The sequence below is a fragment of the Hemicordylus capensis genome, chromosome 6, assembly GCF_027244095.1.
Source record: "Hemicordylus capensis ecotype Gifberg chromosome 6, rHemCap1.1.pri, whole genome shotgun sequence".
Taxonomy (NCBI): domain Eukaryota; kingdom Metazoa; phylum Chordata; class Lepidosauria; order Squamata; family Cordylidae; genus Hemicordylus; species Hemicordylus capensis.
In genome coordinates, this window is record NC_069662.1 from 56,030,543 (window position 1) to 56,050,884 (window position 20,342).

At 47.1% G+C, this 20,342-nt stretch overlaps 1 protein-coding gene across 4 annotated transcripts in view; it reads left to right on the forward strand.

Moving 5' to 3' along the window:
• The first annotated feature begins 3,982 nt into the window (after positions 1 to 3,982).
• Positions 3,983 to 20,342, forward strand: part of WNK4 (WNK lysine deficient protein kinase 4) — a 44,335-nt gene continuing 27,975 nt past the window's right edge. For 2 of the 4 annotated variants that reach the window (XM_053259250.1, XM_053259251.1), the window contains exon 1: positions 3,983 to 4,840. In XM_053259250.1, the coding sequence (XP_053115225.1) occupies positions 4,262 to 4,840 (579 nt within the window). In that variant the 5' untranslated portion in view covers positions 3,983 to 4,261. Of the gene's footprint in view, positions 4,841 to 14,253; positions 14,519 to 16,838; positions 16,899 to 20,342 lie in introns of those variants that run through there. The other 2 variants (XM_053259252.1, XM_053259253.1) reach the window with 2 other exon arrangements.

Genomic DNA, 20,342 nt, shown 5'->3' on the forward strand with positions numbered 1-20,342 from the left:
AAGGCAGTTTTGACAACATCCACCAGCAGAACACATCTAGACAGGTTACTTGTCCTCCCTTTTCCACCTTTGTGAGTAAATTTGGTAGTATAGCCTGCTTCTCACTTCCTAAATCCACACACTTGTCAAGTGTCCATCTATTAATAGGGACCTCCCACACAGGGGAATTGGGGGTTGTGGGGAGAAACCCCTGGACTACAAGGATAAAATGTTATCCAAGTAAAACAGGCAATTTCCACCAATTTCTTGCCACCTTGAGGTTCTATATCTTCCTCTGGCCTGGCCTCTTTCAATGCAAATATGCAGTGTGTCATACACACATCCAGATATGCCCAGTCCTTTCCTTCAGGTTCTTACTTTTTAAACTGTCCCTCATCCTTTGATGCTTCGATGTCCAGCCAATCCCTGTGCCTCCCCTGGCTCACAAGCTAGAGAGCTGAGGCCTGGCTAGTGCCCAAAGAAAAGTGGACTCTTAGTGTCTCCTGTCTTCTGCTCTATGAGCTCACCAAGGTCATTTGCCAAGTCAGTAGCCAAGCTGGAAAAGAGAGCCAAGTCTCTGTAGTCTCCTCCTAGTGGAGATGGGCTTCTCTACTTCTTGCAATCCTGGCTTGGGAGTTAGACCCATTTCGATGCAGGAAGGAAGGGACATATCACCAAGTCAGCAGCAAGACCATCTATCCCCCAATCCTCCCCCTTCATCCACAAAATATAATCCCAAACACAGCAAATCACAAGGAGCATGAAGGTCTATTGCAGACACACCAAACCTGGAAGAGCAGAAGGTGGCAGAGGCCCTCAGCTAGTGCTGGAAAGTAGTCTTTGAATGAAGATGCCCAATGTGTTTCAGCCATAGATCTTCCTCAGGGGCACCAAAACAAACATAGGTTAAAAAAAAAAAGATATTAAAACAGATGCAAAGTGTTAGATGGAATCAAATTGCCTGTCCTTTGGTCAGAGCTCAGCAGGATTAGAAGCAAACAGGCCCATGATCAGGTCCCAGAGCAGACAAACAAAGATAGACAACTGTCTAAGACCATACAGTGGAGGAGCATGGTGCCCCCACCCAGGAAAGGTGCTTGGCTGGGGTGGGGGAAAGCCAGAGGCCAGGTCTACCAGCCATCCAACCCACCCTTGGTCCGCCAGGGAGGGTGACTCAAAACGAGGGTGCAGGTTGGCTGGGGGGGGAGTATAGTGTTCCCACCCAGGAAAGGTGCTTGGCTGCTGGGGTGGGGTGTGTGTTTGTACACACACACACACACACAGAGGCCAGTAGGGCCTCTATTGGCTCCCCAGATCACCTGACTCCACTTGGGCTTACCGGCTGCAATTTCCTTCCTTTGACACTGTTGCAGAGGAGGTGCTGTGCAGCAACAAGGCTCAGACCAGGCAGTCTCTCCCTCCCTCCCTGTCAGTTGTCTTGCTGGCACAGAGAGTAAGGCGCCTATACCTTGCTGCCACATCTGAGCCTGCTGGCACCTTACACCTTCAAACAGAAAGTATAAATATTGCATAAACAACTCAAAATATTTACTGATCAACATCCAGGCAACATCATACAGTAATAACCAATAACATCCACCACACTTCAGAAACCTGGAGGATTAAACATGATAGGCAATTTATTTTATAATCTCAGTTCTGTTGGTGCAAATTTGGGAGGGAAGACCTATTCACTGGGTTTTCTTCACAAAATAAATCACTAGCTTTGGGCTCCAACTTCTGGCCCTTCCTCTTCTTTCACACCACAGATAAAGCACCTGTAGAGCAAGTAGCCAACAAATAATTGCCTATCAACCGCCCACAGACTTGTGTTTCAGGTGGTTTACAAATATGTTAAATAAATAGGGGCCAGCATGGTGTAGTGGTTAGAGTGCTGGGCTAGGACCGTGGAGACCCAAGTTCAAATCCCCATTCAGCCATGAGACTTGCTGGGTGACTCTGGGCCAGTCACGTCTCTCTCAGCCTAACCTACTTTGCAGGGTTGTTGTGAGGAGAAACTTAAGTATGTAGTACACCGTTCTGGGCTCCTTGGAGGAAGAGCAGGATATAAAATGTAATAAATAAATAACTCACTCAAGCAAGTGAGCCAAGCCACATGTGACAGAAGACAGCCAAAACAAAAACAAAACCAAAAAGAGTCACCGGACAGTTGGAGAAAATGTTTCTTCCTGAACCCAGATGCCTGACCTCAAAGGCCAATGGAATTATGGAAATACTTCTGTGGGGATTTGTCAGAGAGTTCTAGTGGCACGATGGACTTCAAGGCCCACTTCTGACAGGATGGATGAATCTGTTACATTTATATTACAATCCCTCCAAGGAGTTGGGAACAATGTTGTGCAGTCCAAGCCTATGCAATGTTTACTCAGAAGCAAGCCCACAGAGTCCAATGGGACTAGCAAAGTGTGTGCAAGAGGGTTGCCTTTGTCATGCAACACTAACCACTGTATCACTTCAGCATTCTGTATGGCCTTGGGCAAGTTATGATTACCTCATCCTCAGTTTTCCTTTTCAAAAATAGAAATATGAATGGTTTCCCTTCCAGGCTGAGGATCCCTGATTTATGCATGTAACCGTGCAAAAAAGAGAGCATGTCAGCAATGAGTAATTTCTAAAAAGAGGTTCTGAGACTCAGGCTATCTGCAAGCCCTGTGCTACTATGTGAGTGAGGGTAGGGTCTGCAAGGTAAGGGGAATATACTCTGCCCATGGTCAGAGACACTGCCCTGTATTATCACTTCGCATAGTCCAGAGCTGGTTTTAGCACTGAAAATAGATGTTGTAGCTCAGGTCTGACCCTGGGTGTGAGTTCTGGATCAGGTGCAAATCCTTGCTTCAAGATGAAGCCGAGTGGGGGACCTCAGTGTTCTATCTCGGCCAGACCGACCTCACACAGTTGCTCTTCCATTAAAATGGGGTGAAGCAGAATAAAGTGTCAGTAGTCCACTCTGGGAGGTGAAATAGGGTGAGAGGCAGTGGGCCCTCTAATTTTTTTCATCTCTGTGCAGAATGACTTTTGTTCTGGGCAGCAGTATCAAGGCAGTCTGTGTGCACATGCATTCAGAGGGGGGTCTTCCTAATTCAACCTGAGCGGACATCAGAAAACTTGTGAGCACATGCACATGTGCATGCCCAGGGGCATAACAAGGCTGGAGTGGGCCCAGAGACAAAATTTTAAAATGGGTCCCTTGCTGATACACACACACGTCACAATATATAGTCATGTGACTTGCCTCATGTAACTTGCCTTTGGGGGGGGCCCTCAAGGTATGGGGGCCCCCAGGCAGCCGCCTCCCTTGCCTAATAGTAGTTACGCCCCTGTGCACGCCTTAGAGGGAACAATGGTGAGAGGTAAAGGCAAGTATGCCCTCAACTCGATTTCGACTCCTGGCACCCACGGAGCCCTGTGGTTTTCTTTTGGTAAAATACAGGAAAGGTTTACCATTGCCTCCTCCCGCACAGGGTGAGATCCACTCCAATCCAATCCAAATAAACTAAAGTGCTGACGTTTCTGTAGCATCAACAGAGTGCCGGGCGCTATACAGAACAAAGATATAAAGCCGCCTCCTCCACCCAGAAGGGTTTTACAATCTCCAACATGCCATTTACACTGGGGGGGGGGGATATCACAGTGACGATCGCAACACAAACAGTTTGCCTCAGTTGACGTCACTAACGCGGGCAGTGAAAGACTTGAAGGGCTCCCCCCCCATTGGAAGTTTATTGCTTTTAATTTAGTTTTAAAGTTTCCTGAAAGCACAAAGAAGCACAGCAAGAGTCCCCAAACACCGGACCAAGCTCACACCCCACACATCTCTCACACAAACCACCATAGTCCATTACTTTGCCGCTTCTTGGGGGAGCGGCGAGTGGGGAGGAGAATGAAGAGCTGAATGAGGAGAGAAAACAAACCTTGGGGCAGAGGGATTGTTCCGCGAGTCTTGTCTTTTGGGGAGGGGGGCGGTGGAACCAAACGCGACTGTGAGGAGTGTGGAGGAGGTCAACGCGTCAAGGCGCCCTAAGGCTACCTCGGGGAGACGGAGGAAGGACAGGAGCTGGAAAACAGGCGGCACACGACGAGCAGGAGAAGGCGGAGGCAGGACAGCAGATGGGACGGTGCCTTGGAAGGGGGCGGTGCGGTGCCGCTGAGGCCGCCTCCTTGGCTTTCCAGAGCACTGAGCGGCGGCTGCACGGCCGCCCCGCGGGCTTAGCAAGCAGCAGCCGCGCTCCGTCTCGGGTGTCTTTTCCTGCCTGGCTGTCCGATGCTAATGCTGCGGGCGCCCGATCCGCGCCCTGGAGCCGGAGCGCTCATGGCCCAGCCCGAGGGGGTGGACTTGGCCGGCTGCGGCGTGGATGAGGAGCCCGGGCAGGCTGCGCGCTCTCGAGGGCGCAGACCCTCCGGCCGCCGCGGGTCCGCCTACAAGATCAGCCGCCGGAGCTCGACCGAGCTGGGACTGCGGGGTTTCGACGGCGGAGGCGAAGTCCCTGCCGCGATCCCGACGACCGGCCCGGTGGAGGAGCTGAAGGAGGTCATGGTGCCGGCTCCGGTTTCAGGGAGCGCCCGAGCTCCCTATGCCGCTCCGGCCACGGGATCTGTGGGCAGCGAGAGTCCTCCCGAAGTTGTCGCGTCGCACCCGTTACTCTCGCCTGCGGAGAGCCGCCACGATCGCGACCACTGGGAACAAGAGGAGAACGAAGAAGCGGAGACCCGCGCAGTGGCCACGTCCCCCGACGGCCGCTTCCTCAAGTTCGACATCGAGATCGGCCGCGGCTCCTTCAAGACTGTCTACAAAGGGCTGGACACTGAGACCACGGTCGAGGTGGCTTGGTGCGAGCTGCAGGTTAGTAAGGAGGGGCTCCCACAGGTGCAGCTTTTTTTCTTCTGGCAGGGCTCCGCTTGATTAGCAGCATCGCAGGCAGAAATGCAACAGATGCAAGCTTTCCCCCTTAATGGAGAAGCCGTCGGTTTCTAAAACTTTGCTTGTCTTGCAGCCCTACCAAGAAAAACGATGACAATTCTAAGGGGGAAGGGAGGGAGAAATTGGAAGGTTAGGGATCTGAGACAGATTAAAGTAAGGCTTAAGTTGTTCCAGGGTCAGCCTCTGGGATCTGTTATCTACAGCATAACAGATTTCTCGGATGTGTGAAGAGATTTAATAAAGAAGAGTGCCTCTGTTCACATGCAGAGTGCATTTCCTTCAATGACTACAGTCTCACACACTGGGATTAAGAAGTGCCTCCAAGACATAGGGGGAAGTCTTTGGGAATGCTTGAGTCCTGATGACTTTCTTTTAGTAACTAAACCCTGACTGGAGAACTAGTTTCTGGAGGAAAGGATGGGGGCACACAGATGATGTGTGAAAGACTGAAATATTTTACATCTGGGGTGGGGAACAGACTGGAGGAGGTGCTGGGGTGGCTGTTTATGTACTTTTTGATTATAAATTGTAAGCTGATTTGGATCTTTTGTGAGGAAAGTTAAAATAAACAAATAAAAATAAGCACAGAGGTGGAAGAGGACCATAATGGGTGCCCTTGTGTGACATGTGGAGAGAGGCAGCAGATAGTGGCCTGTCTGGTGCCAGAGTGAGAAGTCATAGTGGGTGTGCGCCACTCCTCTTGGGGAGGGGGTAACAAGGCAGGTCAGACAAGATTCAAAAGAGGTGGGGAATGGCCATGGTGCCTGCTTGAAGGAAATAGTAAATATGCCCAATTGGCTGGACCTGGGAGTAGAGAGCAAGGGAGACCTTGAGGTGGGAACCTGCCTTCTTGACATCAAACTGAGGGGCATCTGTTGGATGCTGCTGTTTGAGTTATGCATGTCTGAGGGGAACCTTCTCATGTAGATTTTTTCCATGGGGAGGGGGCACTATTGCTGGGTGAGTTACAGGCTCTTGGGTCTGTCAGTTGTCTTTTGGTTGTCTGCTAGCCCCGTTCTCCTTGGACCTATTCTGGAAGTGGTCCAGCAAGGAGCCATCTTTTTGCATGCTTCCTCCAGATAAGTTGAAGAGGCAGGGGAAAGAAACACCATGTGGTGTTTCTCCTCTGTGTGGAGCAGTACTGTGTACTCCTCTGTGTGGAAACTCCTCTGTGTGGAACTGTACTGGCCAGAGTTTGCCAAAGGGAGTGCCAATTCTGCTGTCCATTAGCATCAGAAAATGGGCTTGTGCCTTCAGCCTTGAGTGTGCCTTGAAACCCATGCTCAGGTCTTGAAAAGAGAGCTGGTGGGTCTGAAGCCTGCCTGGAGGTCATGCCCCTTCTGTGTTGTCAAATCCCAGATGCACAGGTAGGGGCAAGTTTGGCTGCTCAGTGTTGAGGCCCAATGTGCTCTGCATGTGCTCAGAGACACACCTGCATTGTACCGTATTTCAGGACTGAGTTTTGGTTGGAACACAGGTTTCAACTCCTGGCACTCACTGACCCCTTTTTGGGACTGGCTAGGTTGTGCCTTTCCATGGTCCCTGTTGGATGAATTTGAGTGGGTGGTCTCATTGGCGCCCCTTCCCCATAGTCTGTCATGAATGGACAGAGTGAAGAGATGGTGCTCACTCATGCCTCTGCCACTACATCAGGGCTTGCACTGAGCCAGTTCTGGGCCGGCAGCTGCTTTTCTGCTGGCTTTGTTTGCCAGAAGGATTACATTCGGCAGACTTCAATGTGACTTTCTTGGCACAATGAAATCAGTCATGTGCCATAAAGGTGTATAAGACGGATTTCTCTTGATTCTCTCAGTGCTTAGGGAGATGTGTCTGTGTTTGTGTTTGGAACAGGTGATGGGCATGGTGGTGGACTTTTGTTTTGTTTCCAAAAATTCAAGTGTGTGTGTGTGTGTGTTACGAAATGTTTTATCTGAGAATAGATAGCAAATGACGTTTTAGAGGCAGACAGAGCTAGAGAAATACCAGGTACTTGCTTGTCCTAGGAATTTCCAGTTTGTTTTCAGCTCCAGGCAGGGCTCATGCCTATGAATTTAAAACATTGTTACCCTAGTTGAAAAGGCATTCTGCTTGATGGAGTGTGCGGTGAAATTTGAAAGCCTGCGTAATTTGGCACCAGCCTAAGTTAGTCAAACAAATGTATTATTTTCTATACCCTATATGTCCTATTCTTTAAATTTGGTAGTTCTGTCACCATTTATTGAACTAAACATTGTATCTTCCATCCCTCAGACTTCCAGAGAACTTTCTAAGAATGAAATCATTATTTAAAACAAAGGTGCTCTCTTCAAATTGTTTACATTTACTGGATTTTGTAATTGGCTAGAGACTTGCTGCCAAAGATTAGGCTAGCTAGTGCATCAGAATGTGAACTTCTTCTTGCTGCCTCCTGGGCTCTCTGGTTCACATTCTTTCCTATCTGTCCCTACCAACAGAACACAGCCTCTTCCTTTCTCTCAGTTCTGAGTAAACTTTTTCCGCAACTCCCTCCTCCCAGTTTTTCTTTCTTCAGCTCCATATTTCATCTCTCAGACATTTGGCTCCACCCATTCTTCCCTCAGGTTTCTGCTTTTTAGTCTACCGAGCCATTCTGGGCCCCTTGCCCATTTTCTCTCTACTTCCTAGGGCTCCTTCCCACTCCACTTCTCAGTGTTCAGTCTTTCTGCCTGCCCAGGACCACTTCTCTGTCCCCTTCTTGTAAAAGAAGGTAGTCTCTCTTATGTCTAGATCCTGTATGAGGTTTGTTCCAACTAAACAGATTTTTCTCTTTCTTTGCAGAAGCTGCAGTGTTTGTCAAAATGCTTTTGCTAACATCAACCCTCTCAGTAGGTAGAATATTTGTGAACATTCCATGGCATCCAAACAGCTCCCCCAGTGGCCAGTGGAGAGTAGGTGGATAGTAAACTTGCAAATGAAGGCTACTTTTTATCCTATATAAATATGTTAGAAAATCTGAGGATAATGTGGAAGAATAAGGGCATTGATTTTACTCTGATAAAAAATTATTTTCTTAAAGTCATGGTGAAATGCCAGACTTGAAATTGTGTGTCATTCATACACTGGGTCAAAACAAATGAGGGAAAAACTTTGCTTGACATTTTGAAAATACATTAGTAATTTTAAAAGTTTTATTCTGCCAGTTCCTAAGGTGACTAGTGTTGATTGCAGTTCACCCTGGGATCTTCCCTTGACCTCACTAATATTTATCACAATTGTTTGCATGGTAAAGGTAAAGTGTGCTGTTGAGTCGGTGTTGACTCCTGGCGTCCACAGAGCCCTGTGGTTGTCTTTGGTAGAATACAGGAGGTGTTTACCATTGCCATCTCCCATGCAGTATGAGATGATGCCTTTTAGCATCGTGGTACAATAACTTTATATAATGATACAAGGATGCCATTTTCCCAGGACATTTGTGTCTACAAATGTTTGCAGTTTGTGGCAAGAGATAGAAGAGAAGAAAATAGAGTTTTCCTCTCAAATCAGAGGGTGGCCATGTTAGTATGTGACAGCAAGCACCGGGTGGGGGGGGGAGTGGGGGGAGGGAAGAAAGAAAAAAGGGTGGGGAGGGTGCTGTGGCACTTTAAAGATGTGAGACTTTGTAAACTAGAACCAGTAAAGTGTCCTGGGAGATTGAAATGTTATCCCGCTGGTTTCTAAGTGTTGCCATTTTTAATGATTTGTGTAGAAACTGACCTGTTTGTCCTATTCATATAGATAGCAGAGGTGGATGTAGTGGCATATATCATGTTGGAGGATGAGTAGCTGGATAAGTCTCAGATGCTATTTGGTCTTGTAATCATGTTGCTTGAGTGGCAGTTTTAGATTAAGGGACTGACAGGCTGGTACCCAGGAGTAGGCTACTGCAGAATAGGCCCAGAGGAGAAAGTGGTAGAACACAGCTCCCCCGCCCACCACATATACCTACTAGCTAAAACTGCTAGAAGGTATAATCAATGATTCATAGCTTAGCTCATCTTGAACAACAATACTTCTTTTTTATAAGTTTGTCCTTGCTTACCGACAGCCCACTAATCTTAAAACAGCGATTCAACAGTAATCGTTGAGCCACCTAATAGAGACATAAACCCAAGGACAAGGCTCTGCAGCAAACCTAGATATCAGCACATATTCACTCAAGCAACATTAATGACATCAGGAACACCATCAGAAGTTCGTTCACTTGCTCCTCTTCCATTGTGATATGTGCCATCACCTGCAAATAATGTCCTTCTTCTGCCACTCGGCTGCTAACCGGAAAGTCACCATTTTCCAACAACAACAACAACAAAACTTCAAAGGAACTCTACCATGAAATTACTGAACTAGAATGTATATCAGTAAGTTTGACTGTATTTGTTTAGGTCTCAATAGAAGCCAAAGTTCTCTCTCTCACTACATATGTTCGACTAGCTTAGCAAAGTCATTCAGATTGTGTTATCACCAATTACTGTTGTTGTGAATGGCCACCTTGCTTCTCTTGCATACATTTGAGCTTTGAATGGAAATGTCACAGACTGTATCTCTTGCATTTAATGGCCTTTTGGTCCCACTGTTTTTATCTCCCCCCTCATATTCTTTCTATCTATCTATCTATCTATCTATCTATCTATCTATCTATCTATCTATCTGCCATTTGAGAAGGATACTTCATGCATCTGATAAGTGAATTCCTGTCCACAAAAGCTTATGCCACAATAAATCTGTTAGGCCTTAGGGTGTCCTTTTTGTGTGTTCTCTCTCCATTGTTACTCCAATCATCTTTGGTAATCATTTGGGAGCCTCGTCTTGCTTGGGTTCCAGAGCTGAGTTGTTGCTTCTATTCCCTACCCTCTTCCCATTTGCTTTGATTTATTTTTACCAGATCCAAGAGCAAGAGAAGAAGGGCACCTTCTACTTCTTGTTATAGTGGCCTAAAGGAGTGTCTTTCTATCTTTGGTCTTTGCCTTCTTCTGCATGTCCCAAAATCTGCATTTGTAGGCAAGGGGATTGCAGCTGAGCTGTTTGGGGTCAGAGAGCAAAAGCTTCCTTCCCCCTACACCTTGGGCCTCAGATTCATTGCTGTCCACAGTCCATCTCACTGCTTTGAGACATATGGCCTCAAGCAGAGTTTATTTGAAAATGGGGGAAATTCCCCAGGATGTTTTTCACACCCGGCTTTTGATTCACATCTCCTCTGAAATGGAGGTGTGCATTCACATATATGCCAAATTTACCCTCAAGCCCCTGAGAGCTTATGGGGATTACTTAACACACAATTTGGGTTTTTCATTTGCGTTAAGAGTGTAGTCCAATTTATATCTAGGGTTAAAAAAAATCCACTTTTTGCTTTTTGTTTTTGTTTTTTGCAGCTTCGAACTCACAGTTAAGCCTCGCAGCAAATCCACGGCAAAGCATTCTGTCTGGGGAAGCTCCTGTAGCTGCTGTGGCGGGCACCTTCCTGCACCTCCTTGGATTTCAGCAGTACTAGGCTGAGCTCAGGGCAGCAACTGAGCTCAGGTGATGAGGGAGGGTTTCCTGTTTGCCCTGCTCATGTGCTGGGGCTGGTTGCAGTTTGACACCTTCCTCTACATTCTGTCCTTGGTGCTCTAGACTTGTTAGTTACCCATGGCAAGGGCTTTGCCGAATGCTTCCATGTGTATGTGAGGGAGCATAAAGCTCAATTTCCCTGTGGCAGAGATTGAGGAGATGGAGCACAACCTTAGCAAGCTGCGTCCTATGAGACAGGCTTATTTAAAATGTTCTCTGCCTCCCTAAATTTAGACAGGTAGTGCGGGCCTCTGGAATGGGAGGGAGCTTTGAAGGGAAGGGAAAGAAAGCAGTCCTCCTGAGAAGGCTTAGGAATGTGCACTGGGTAACAGTGGAAATGAACAGTGTTTCATTTCTTTTCTTTCTTTTTTAAAGGTGTTGGGATGGAAGCCTGCCTAAAGGCTGCACCCTGTGACCTTGAGATCTTTGGCTTTCTCTGATCTCATATATGAGGGGTTTGGTTTACTCAGTACTGAGGGGGAAACACCACTCTGCGTATGCTCAAAGGGTACGGTTGTCTTCCTATGGCCTAATGCTGAGTCCTAGCAAGCCACTTTTTAATATGGGATGAAATGCCAGCCCCTGGCCTCAGAGAGGTCTGTTGGCAAATCAAGGCACCATGCCATCTGTTCCCTCAGCTCTCTCCCTACCCCTTCTCTCAACACTGCCTTATACCAAAGTACTGTTGGACCATTGGTCCATCTAGCCCAAAATTGTCGATTCTGAGTGGCAGTGCTTTTCTACTGAGTTTTCAGGCAGATGAGGTCTTTGCCAGCCCTGTGATCTGATATTCTTTTAACTGGACTTGCCAGAAACTGTACACGCAAACCATATACTCTGCCACTAAGCTATGAGGCACGCGCGCGCGTCTGTGTGTGTGTGTGTGTGTGTGTGTGTATGAGACCAGAGCAGCCCATGAGAATGCACAGCCTTTACGCATGTAACAGCAGTGGCAGGGTAGCAGAGTCAATTTTGCCATTTGACTGCAGCCCCTTGTGCCTCTGAAAGAGGACTTCTGAGTTTTGGAGGGCTTTCTGGAGGGTTTGAGGGTCTGACACTAGAAGCTGGGAAGCCACAAAGACTCATGCATGAGTGGAAGTTATCTTGTCTTTCTTTCAGTCCAAGTCAGAGACTCCCTTCCTGTCGCTCACACACATCTGTCTCACTCTCTCCCATTTCCCGAGATCCATTCAGGGCGATGAAGAGGAGGAGGAGAGGAAAAGGGGGTTAGCTGGCAGGGCCAAGGTACCCAGCAGCATGCCTTATTTGGCGTAGGGGGCTATTGGTTGACATCTTTACATTATACAGTATGGTGCCCAGAAACTGGAACTGGTAAAAAGCTCTCATACAGAAAGGCTGGTGCCTTTCTGGCTCTTCTTCCATATGGCTCCCCCCCCGCTTTCCCCCTTTTTTTGCGGGGAGGGGGCATCTAAAAATAAGAAACATTTATCAAGCTTTCCAAAGCCTGTTTTTTTTTTAAAGCAGACCTTACACTGGGGATCAGCCTCATGCACAAACACAGGATTTTCTGTCACTTGTTCTCTTTTTAAAAAATAGCCCTGTCCTATTTTCTCCTGCAGTTGTTCATTATGTTGCCCTTTAAAACATCTGTGGTTAGCAAACCACAGTCCAGTCCTGAGCTGTAGGTACTAGTTCAGCCTGTGCCCCTCAAGTCCAGCCTCCCCATTTAAAAATTCTACTTAGGTCTATTTCTGTTTCCCAGATGTGAGTTTCAAGCCACACTTTATGGATGGTGTTTGGGGTAGACTGGTGTGTGTGTGTGGTGGTGGGGGGGGGGAGTGGTGAGTACAGTCTGGACTGGAGATGTGTAACAGATAAACAAATATTTGCTGAAGATTGTTATTTTCTGTAGGCCTGAAGGGCAGATGAGCCAGTGGAAGCTGGATGCACCTTTTGGGTTCTTTGGAGAAAGGGGAACAGAGGGATCAGCATTAACAGGACTGAAAACATATTTCAAAGTTATAAATACAAGCATTAATACTTTAGGAAGCACTCTTTAGGCAATTCTCTTTATTTAGCAGGGGGAGAGCAACTGACCCTATCCATCCCCAGCACAGCATCCCTACAGTGGTTGTTGTTGGTGTCTATCTTATGTTTCTTTTTGAGACTGTGAGCCCTTTGGAGACAGGGAGCCATTTTATTTACTTACTTACTTATATCAGTGTAACCACTCTGGGAACCTTTGTTGAAAAAGCAGTATATAAATATCCATCGTATTTGTTTTCGTATACTCCTGTGAAGTTCTCAAATTAATATCAGAATTTTTAGCTGCCAGCACAAAAGTTCTAGGAGCTAGACATTTTCAGTCCTAGACACAGGATCCTGTAATCAGGTGACATGTTAGAGGACCATTTCTTATCTGGCAACATAGCATTATTTTTTCCCCCATTTGAGATTATATGCTATTGTACTCAAAAGACTCAGCCACCTAATGGCGCAGAGGGGAAATGACTTGACTAGCAAGCCAGAAGTTGCCGGTTTGAATCCCTGCCCCGCTGGTATATTGGGCAGCAGCAATAAGATGTTGAAAGGCATCATCTCATACTGCACGGGAGATGGCAATGGCAAATCCCTCCTGTATTTTACCAAAGACAAGCACAGGGCTCTGTGGTCGCCAGGAGTCGACACTGACTCGACGGCACACTTTACCTTTACCTTTTACTCAAGAGACTCAGATAGCAATATGTTGATTTAAAATAGCAAAGGAATAGTACCATACACTTTAATAAGGTCCGTTCCCCTATTCCTTTAAGGCACTACCTAATACCTGCCCAGGATATTTTGCTTCTGTAAAAAGCTCAGACTTAGGGGGAAACCACTGCCATGTCTCCACCTACATACTTAGCTGTTCTGGCTGCAGCTCCTTTTTCGAATCCCAGTCTAGAATTTTGCCTCAGTTCCATTGCAGACATTACCTCACCCAGGAGGTTCCTAGATTGTGTGGATGGGATATAGGCAGTGGTTAATTCTTGAATGACAGCTCATGGGCTTCAGATTTGCCTAGCATTGGATCCTTCGATGGGGAGACCCTCCCCTCCCCTAACCAGTTGCCTGATTGCTTTAGTAGGGAGGAAGGGCATTCTGTACAGATGCAGAGGTACTTTTATTGATTGATTGATTTTTATTTTTACATTTATATCCCGCTCTTCCTCCAAGGCGCCCAGAGTGGCGTACTACATACTTAAGTTTCTCTTTCACAACAACCCTGTGAAGTAGGTTAGGCTGAGAGAGAAGTGACTGGCCCAGAGTCACCCAGCTAGTCTCATGGCTGAATGGGGATTTGAACTCGGGTCTCCCCGGTCCTAGTCCAGCACTCCAGCCACTCTAACCACTACAGCACGCTGGCTTTTGTATTTATTATTGCCTCATGTCATTCAAGGTTGAGCTCTAACACTCAGGATAGTTTTAAGGCTGAGGCCCAGTGAGCCTGGACTCAAAATTAATCCACAAGTAAATCCCTGTTAATCTCATTTATCCTCCTTTGAGTCTTTCTGTTCCTTCTTTACAAAATTACAGCTGTAACTAGGCTTGCTAGAACCTGGCTGGGGAGGGGCATTGTGTGTGTGTGTGTGTGTGTGTGTGTGTGTGTGTGTGCGCGTGCACACGCTAGGGGTGTCATTCAAGGAGGGAGTCTTCCTTGGTCTGGCATTCTTCATCCTGTCTAAACCGGATTGATCTTTCTCCCTCCCTCCCTCTTAAAACTTGGTGGTATCACATTACCCCGGGTTGCAGCAGAAGGCGTTGGAACGGGGCCAGCAGAGTGTCGGCTCTCCAGGCAGCTGTTGTTTGCACCCAGTGCCCCAGCTGAATGGGGGCTTCTCTGTTAAGATCCATGCTGTTGCCCTCTGCTGTCTGTAGCTCTAGAAGGCAGTTGGTATGTGGTCTGTCTCCCTCTGCTCAGAAGAAGGTGGGAGGTTTGCGAGGAAGAAGACTGGGAGAAGTGAGGCAAGGAATGGGGTACCTACAAGGAAGTCAGTGTGGTCCAAAGAATAGATAACTGGATCTGGTTCCATTGTGCCATTGTAGTAGCCTTGGGTAAGTCATTTTCTCAAGTCAGGTTTCTCAGTCTGTACAGTGAAAATCAAAGGGCCGTGTGACAGGAGGATGGACGTGACAAAGACTGTAGAGCACTTTGCATGTTGAAAGTGCTGGAGAAATGAAAAGATATAGTGGTGCTAGTTTATTGAGTGGGTTATTATAGTTTATTGGGGGTATGCAGGGCAGCTGCTTGGTCAGCAGTCTGGATTTATGATTTCAACCTAGCAAAACCTGCTTTATTGGACTGAATGGCCTTGAAAAGGCCCAAACACCTCAGGAATCTCATCCCAAAGCTGACAGATATTACTTCTCAGGTGGAACATAGGAACATAGGAAGCTGCAATATACTGAGTCAGACCATTGGTCTATCTAGCTCAGTATTGCCTTCACAGACTGGCAGCGGCTTCTCCAAGGTTGCAGGCAGGAATCTCTCTCAGCCCTATTATAGAGAAGCCAGGGAGGGAACTTGCGACCTTCTGCTCTTCCCAGAGCGGCTGCTCCATCCCCGAGGGGAATATCTTACAGTGTTCACACTTCTAGTCTCCCATTCATATGCAACCAGGGTGGACCCTGCTTAGCTAAGGGGACAAGTCATGCTTGCTACCACAAGACCAGCTCTCCTCTACAGACCGGCCCTCCTCTCTGGGCATCACCAAGCACTTTGAGGTAGCTTTGGGCAGGGACTATAACTCAGTGGTAGAGCAATGCATTGCATATGCAAGTGCTTTGGTTCAGTCCTTTGCAACTCGAATTGAAAAGATTTAAAATAGCAGCTGGTTATGGGAAAGACCTCCGTCTCAGACCCTGGAGAACCCATGGCTAATCAGACAGTAGACAATACTGGGCTAGAATATTCTAAGTCAGTGTATGAGAGCTTCTCGCATGTCCAGCTTCTTGTGGGACCCTGGACTGGCATGAATTATCTTTGGAAGCAAGACCTACATTTTATCTTACTGTTTGTGTGGGTGATGACTTGTTTGGGTGGCTTTTTGGAGGGAACAGGAAGCTTGCCTGATAGCTTAAAGAGCAGGCACAGTATGGCTCCCTGAGCAAAATACAAGGTGGAGTGGCCTAGCATAGCCTTATGGGAAATGAGACTTAACCACATTGGTTGTCACGTGTGACCAATGGGTGAGGAGCATAGTCCCTGGGAATCTAAGCTGGGATGCCAAAGGGGCCAAGAGAAAAGATTTGGGGAGGGAGGGAGGCAGGCATGCCCATTGATTCATAGTGCAAAGGAGGAGGAAGTCTGATTTTCAGTAGCAGTTAAGCTCTGAGCTAAGGCCAGTCCTGCCCATGGCTTTGTGTGGCCTGTGCTGCAGTTAAACAGGATTGCTAGAGAAGGACTGCACTGGACATCTTCAAGGAAAATAGCGGATCTCTAGGACTAGGGGGTCTCATGCTGTCAGAGTGGACTGCTCTACACCTTCCTTCCAGGGAGCAAGCTGCCCCTAAGGCAGGACTGGCTACACTTGTGGACCGCAGATCTCAGCAATCCGAATGACTTCAGTAAACCATTACTGTAGTTCTTTTAAAGAAGATATAGACATCTAATCTAATAGGTTTTAACAAGTCTTTCTAGCAGTGGTTTTTTGTTTTTTAGAGGGGGAGGTGTTCTGGGACTAAAATTTGCATTGAAGCCAGTTCCTTAGACCTGGAAGCTGTTATCTGCACTTTCAGATGTGTAAAGAGCTGTGCTCAGGGAAGAGCACTCTGCACATGGTCAGGGGTGCCCATATTCCAGGATTGCGCTCTGGCTTAAATGAAGAACTGAAAGTTCCCCTCCTGCCCAGGTCTTTTTTTGAGCTGGGACTTCACTCCAAAATCTGTTTTTATTGCCAGAGTAATACACACGAGACTGCCTCTGAGCATGCAGAAATTCCCCTCCCCTCCCTCCCAGATTGTTAACTACTGCTTACTCTTCATACATATAAGCTTAAGGGGCAGAGCTCCAGGTTAAAGGGCATTGCTTCCAAGCTAACCTGGTACTTCCTTTGCTAAAGTAAATATTGCTTCCATTACACCAAGTCCGTTGGAGCCACTTCTCTGGAAGGAAACGTGCTGAGATTTGAAGTGGTCTTGATCCACATTGGTGTGTGGATACAGAACCAGATTTTCACCCTAGCAAGCGCTGGCTCATTTTGTGGCACGCCAGGCACAGCAAAGTCAGCTGGAGCCAATCCAGAAGCCCCTTCTGTGCGGAAGGAGGCCCCTCTCCTTCACAGAGGCTGCCTTTGGGCCTCTGTGGCGACTTTTCTGTTGAGGTTTTGCTCCTGAGCAGCTACTGTGCCTCATGCAACCTGCAGGGGCTCCTTCTGCTATAAATGTGCCTTCATTTCTGTTTTGGCCCGCGTCTGCTCTCCCTCCCTTCTCCTAGGTTGGTGCACAATGAAGCTTTCACCGTGGCTGACAGCTGCATCTGTAGCAAAACTTCATAAACACCCCAAAGTGTAAAAATATGACCCACCTCCAACTCCACCACAGAAGTCCTGGCCAATGGGGAGGTGAGGCGGTTCCCACAGGCACGTGGACGCAGCATGGCCTAAGAGCAGGGCACTGGGCCACCACAGAGACCAACTCTTTGGCCAAACTGACACTTTTAAACATGTCTAGTCCATTTTTCCTGCTGCTTCTCTTCCGGCTTAGCTCACTTTTGGATGGAGGCAGGACAAGCTGCTGTGGTGGTTCATGATTCTTTCCCCCCCTCCCCACCCCCCATCTCTCTCTCCCACACACTCACACTGGAGAGCTTCTTTTCACAGCCAGCTCCTCCAGGCCAAATGGCCCCCTCTGTTCCAGGGGCAACCAGCTGGAGCAGTAAACTTGGTGGCGGCAGTGGTTTTGGCACCTGCCCAACTGGGGTCCAATTCTGGCTTGACAGGAGAGAACACTGGATCCTTGCCATTGCCCTTCACCAATAGCTGTAGCTTGCCTGGCTGCCTAGCCCCACACGGACGCATTTGAGAGGGGGCCCAGCGGCACCACACAAGGCAACAATTAGAGAGAAGATGCTGTACGAGCAAAGAGGGTTGTGGAGGTTGGCTAGGCCATAACTACTACCACCCCTAAACCCACATCCTTCACCAGGTGAAACTTCTCGGGATTCCCATTCTGCTGCAGCAAAATGAAGCCAGGAATCCCCAACCACCCCTCAGGTTCCCCTCTTCCAAGAGCTGCATACAGTGAAGCCAGAGTCCTGGCTTTCAGTGATTCCATCCCTGTCCCAGGCCTATGCCCTTGGCGTTGTTCTCCTCTCTGTGCACACCTGAGGGACTCCATCGCACCTAGGTCTCAGCCAACTTTGCAGCACTTTCCCCAATAGTCACCATTAGTAGGTAGTGTTGTTGCTGGAGGTAAAGGAATGTGAATGCTGGACTAGGACCGGGGAGATCCGAGTTCAAATCCCCATTCAGCCATGATACTAGCTGGCTGACTCTGGGCCAGTCACTTCCTACTTCACAGGGTTGTTGTGAGGAGAAACTTAAGTATGTTGTACACCACTCTGGGCTCCTTGGATGAAGAGCGAGTATATAAAATGAAATCGTCGTCGTCGTCGTCATCATCTACTTCTCCCTTGACAAACTTCTGGAGATGCTAACACCAAACTTGGGACGGAGCTCTTCTTTTAGATGGATTTTGTGTTTACAGTGGCTGACCTCTTGACTAAATTTACACGAGGATGTTCCATTAAATTTGAAAAGGACAAATTAACTTGTCCCTCTAATTTCAACGGGACTTCCTTGAGTAAATTTAGTCAGGATTTCAGACAATGTAAATTTTGACCTATTCTGTTCAGTATATGGCAGCTTCCTATGTTTCTATTCCCCAGTCTACGTTGTGAGCCCTTTGGGACAGGAGTATTATTAATATTTAGAACAATGTTGTAAGCTGCTCTGAGCCCATGGGACACATTAGTAAATAAATCAAATCAAGTCAGGAGCTCAGTGCTGGACATGTGTGAGTTCGCTGTGCTGGTGGAGGGGTTAAGAAGGACTTTTTATATTTCTATTTTGCTCTCTTGTGAAAAACTGCATCCATCCTTTCTGCCACTGACATTCATGGAATCAAATTTTGAATGAGGAAACTGGGTTGAGGTACCCCTTCAGCTCCCCTCCCCTACAACAGGGAGTCTGCACTAATTGGGCGGCCCCTAAAAAGGCAGTAAAATCAGCATGGGAGGGCTGGATCTGCTGCAGAGTGCATCTTTTCCTGATGTTTAATGTTTGAAACAGCCAGTGTTCTCCCTCAGGATTACCAGCCTGTGACTTAGAAGAGGGGCTGGTTCAAACTAGACAATGCCAGATCTCAGGAGTCCAGACTCCTGTGCTGCACAGCACATGTTCTTCTAATAAGCTCTGGCTGTAGGGGAGGAACAGATTTGTTTCAGACTGCTACAGAGTGAAAATAGTAACACACACACACCATACACAACTTCTAACCACTGTAAGGACCAGACTAGATGGAGATGTGTGCATGCACTCTGTTACTCTACACTTTTTGTAAATATGAGCAGTGACGGCGTGTGTGCAATCTAGATAAGGACCGTGATGCAGGAATAATTTTAAAAAGAACTCTTCCTCCTGCAACACTGTTTTTCTGATTAAAATCACCCCCAAAGCTGTTAATTAATTAATTCATATATCCATCAATTCATATATTTATATCCTGCCCAGCAGCACATTTTTTACCAGAGCAACTTAACATGTTAAAAACAATTATACAATAAAAGGGAATAACATATTTGAAAAGTTAGGATTGTAATGGCCATTAAGCTAACTGTCTCTGGGGAAGACCTGTCCGGGAGAGAAACAAGGCGTCATCTGAGCATGGGGAAACCCCCTACAACCAGAACGCCATCTCTCTGTCCTGTCAAGAAAACAAAGTCAAGAATGTGTTCTGTTAGATACGTTGGGCCATATTTGACATTGCTGCAACAGCCCCATAGTTGTGGCAGCCATGAAGTCCCGACAAGACAGCCTTGACATGGATCTTGATGTCTCCCAGAACTACCATCTTGGGGCCTTCTCTACTCCAATTTTTTTGTTGGCTCAGACAGGGAGACTGCTAGGTAGTGGTTAGTACACTAGTAGAATCCTTAATCTGTCCTAAATGCCCAGCACAAGGTATAAAAATGTGCAACTTGAACTGAGTTGGGGAAGTCTATGGGAAATAGAATCCATGTAGACCTTATTTCCCAGTCTTCCCAAGCCCCACCAGCAAGCATGATCCTCAAACCTATGTTAATTCTTCACTGAGTACCCAAGTGGGCACAACAGAGAGGTGAAATCCTCCCAAATCATACCATTCAGGTCTGAGTCATGCAGGCCATATTGACATCATCCACAAATAAATTATGCAGTATATTTTGTTGTGGACTGATCTGGCATAAATTAAGAGCACTGGGATTGAGGACAAGTTGGCAGAACAACTAGCATCATTGTGGCTTTGGGAAGGACCAGTAGGCAGTGGGGAGGGGCATTATATGTGTGACACTCCCCCTCCTGTTACCCTTACTTGGCCAGTCTGACTCCCAGCATCATATTTTCCGTTGCCTATAACCAATATAATGAAGGCATCCCTTCCTCTTCCCAGGAAATTAAATACTGAATTTCTTAGGCATATAACAATTGAACAGAGAGCACTGAAAGCTAAAATTAACAACTAATATAAAGTGCAGAGCAGAGTACTGAAGTGCACAGAGCAGATGTCAACATGCACAATATGGCAACAGCCAATTATGAAGTGCAGGTAGATGTTTAAAATGCATAACACACAACATGATCCAATAAAAATACAAAAAGACATTTAAATGCACAATACA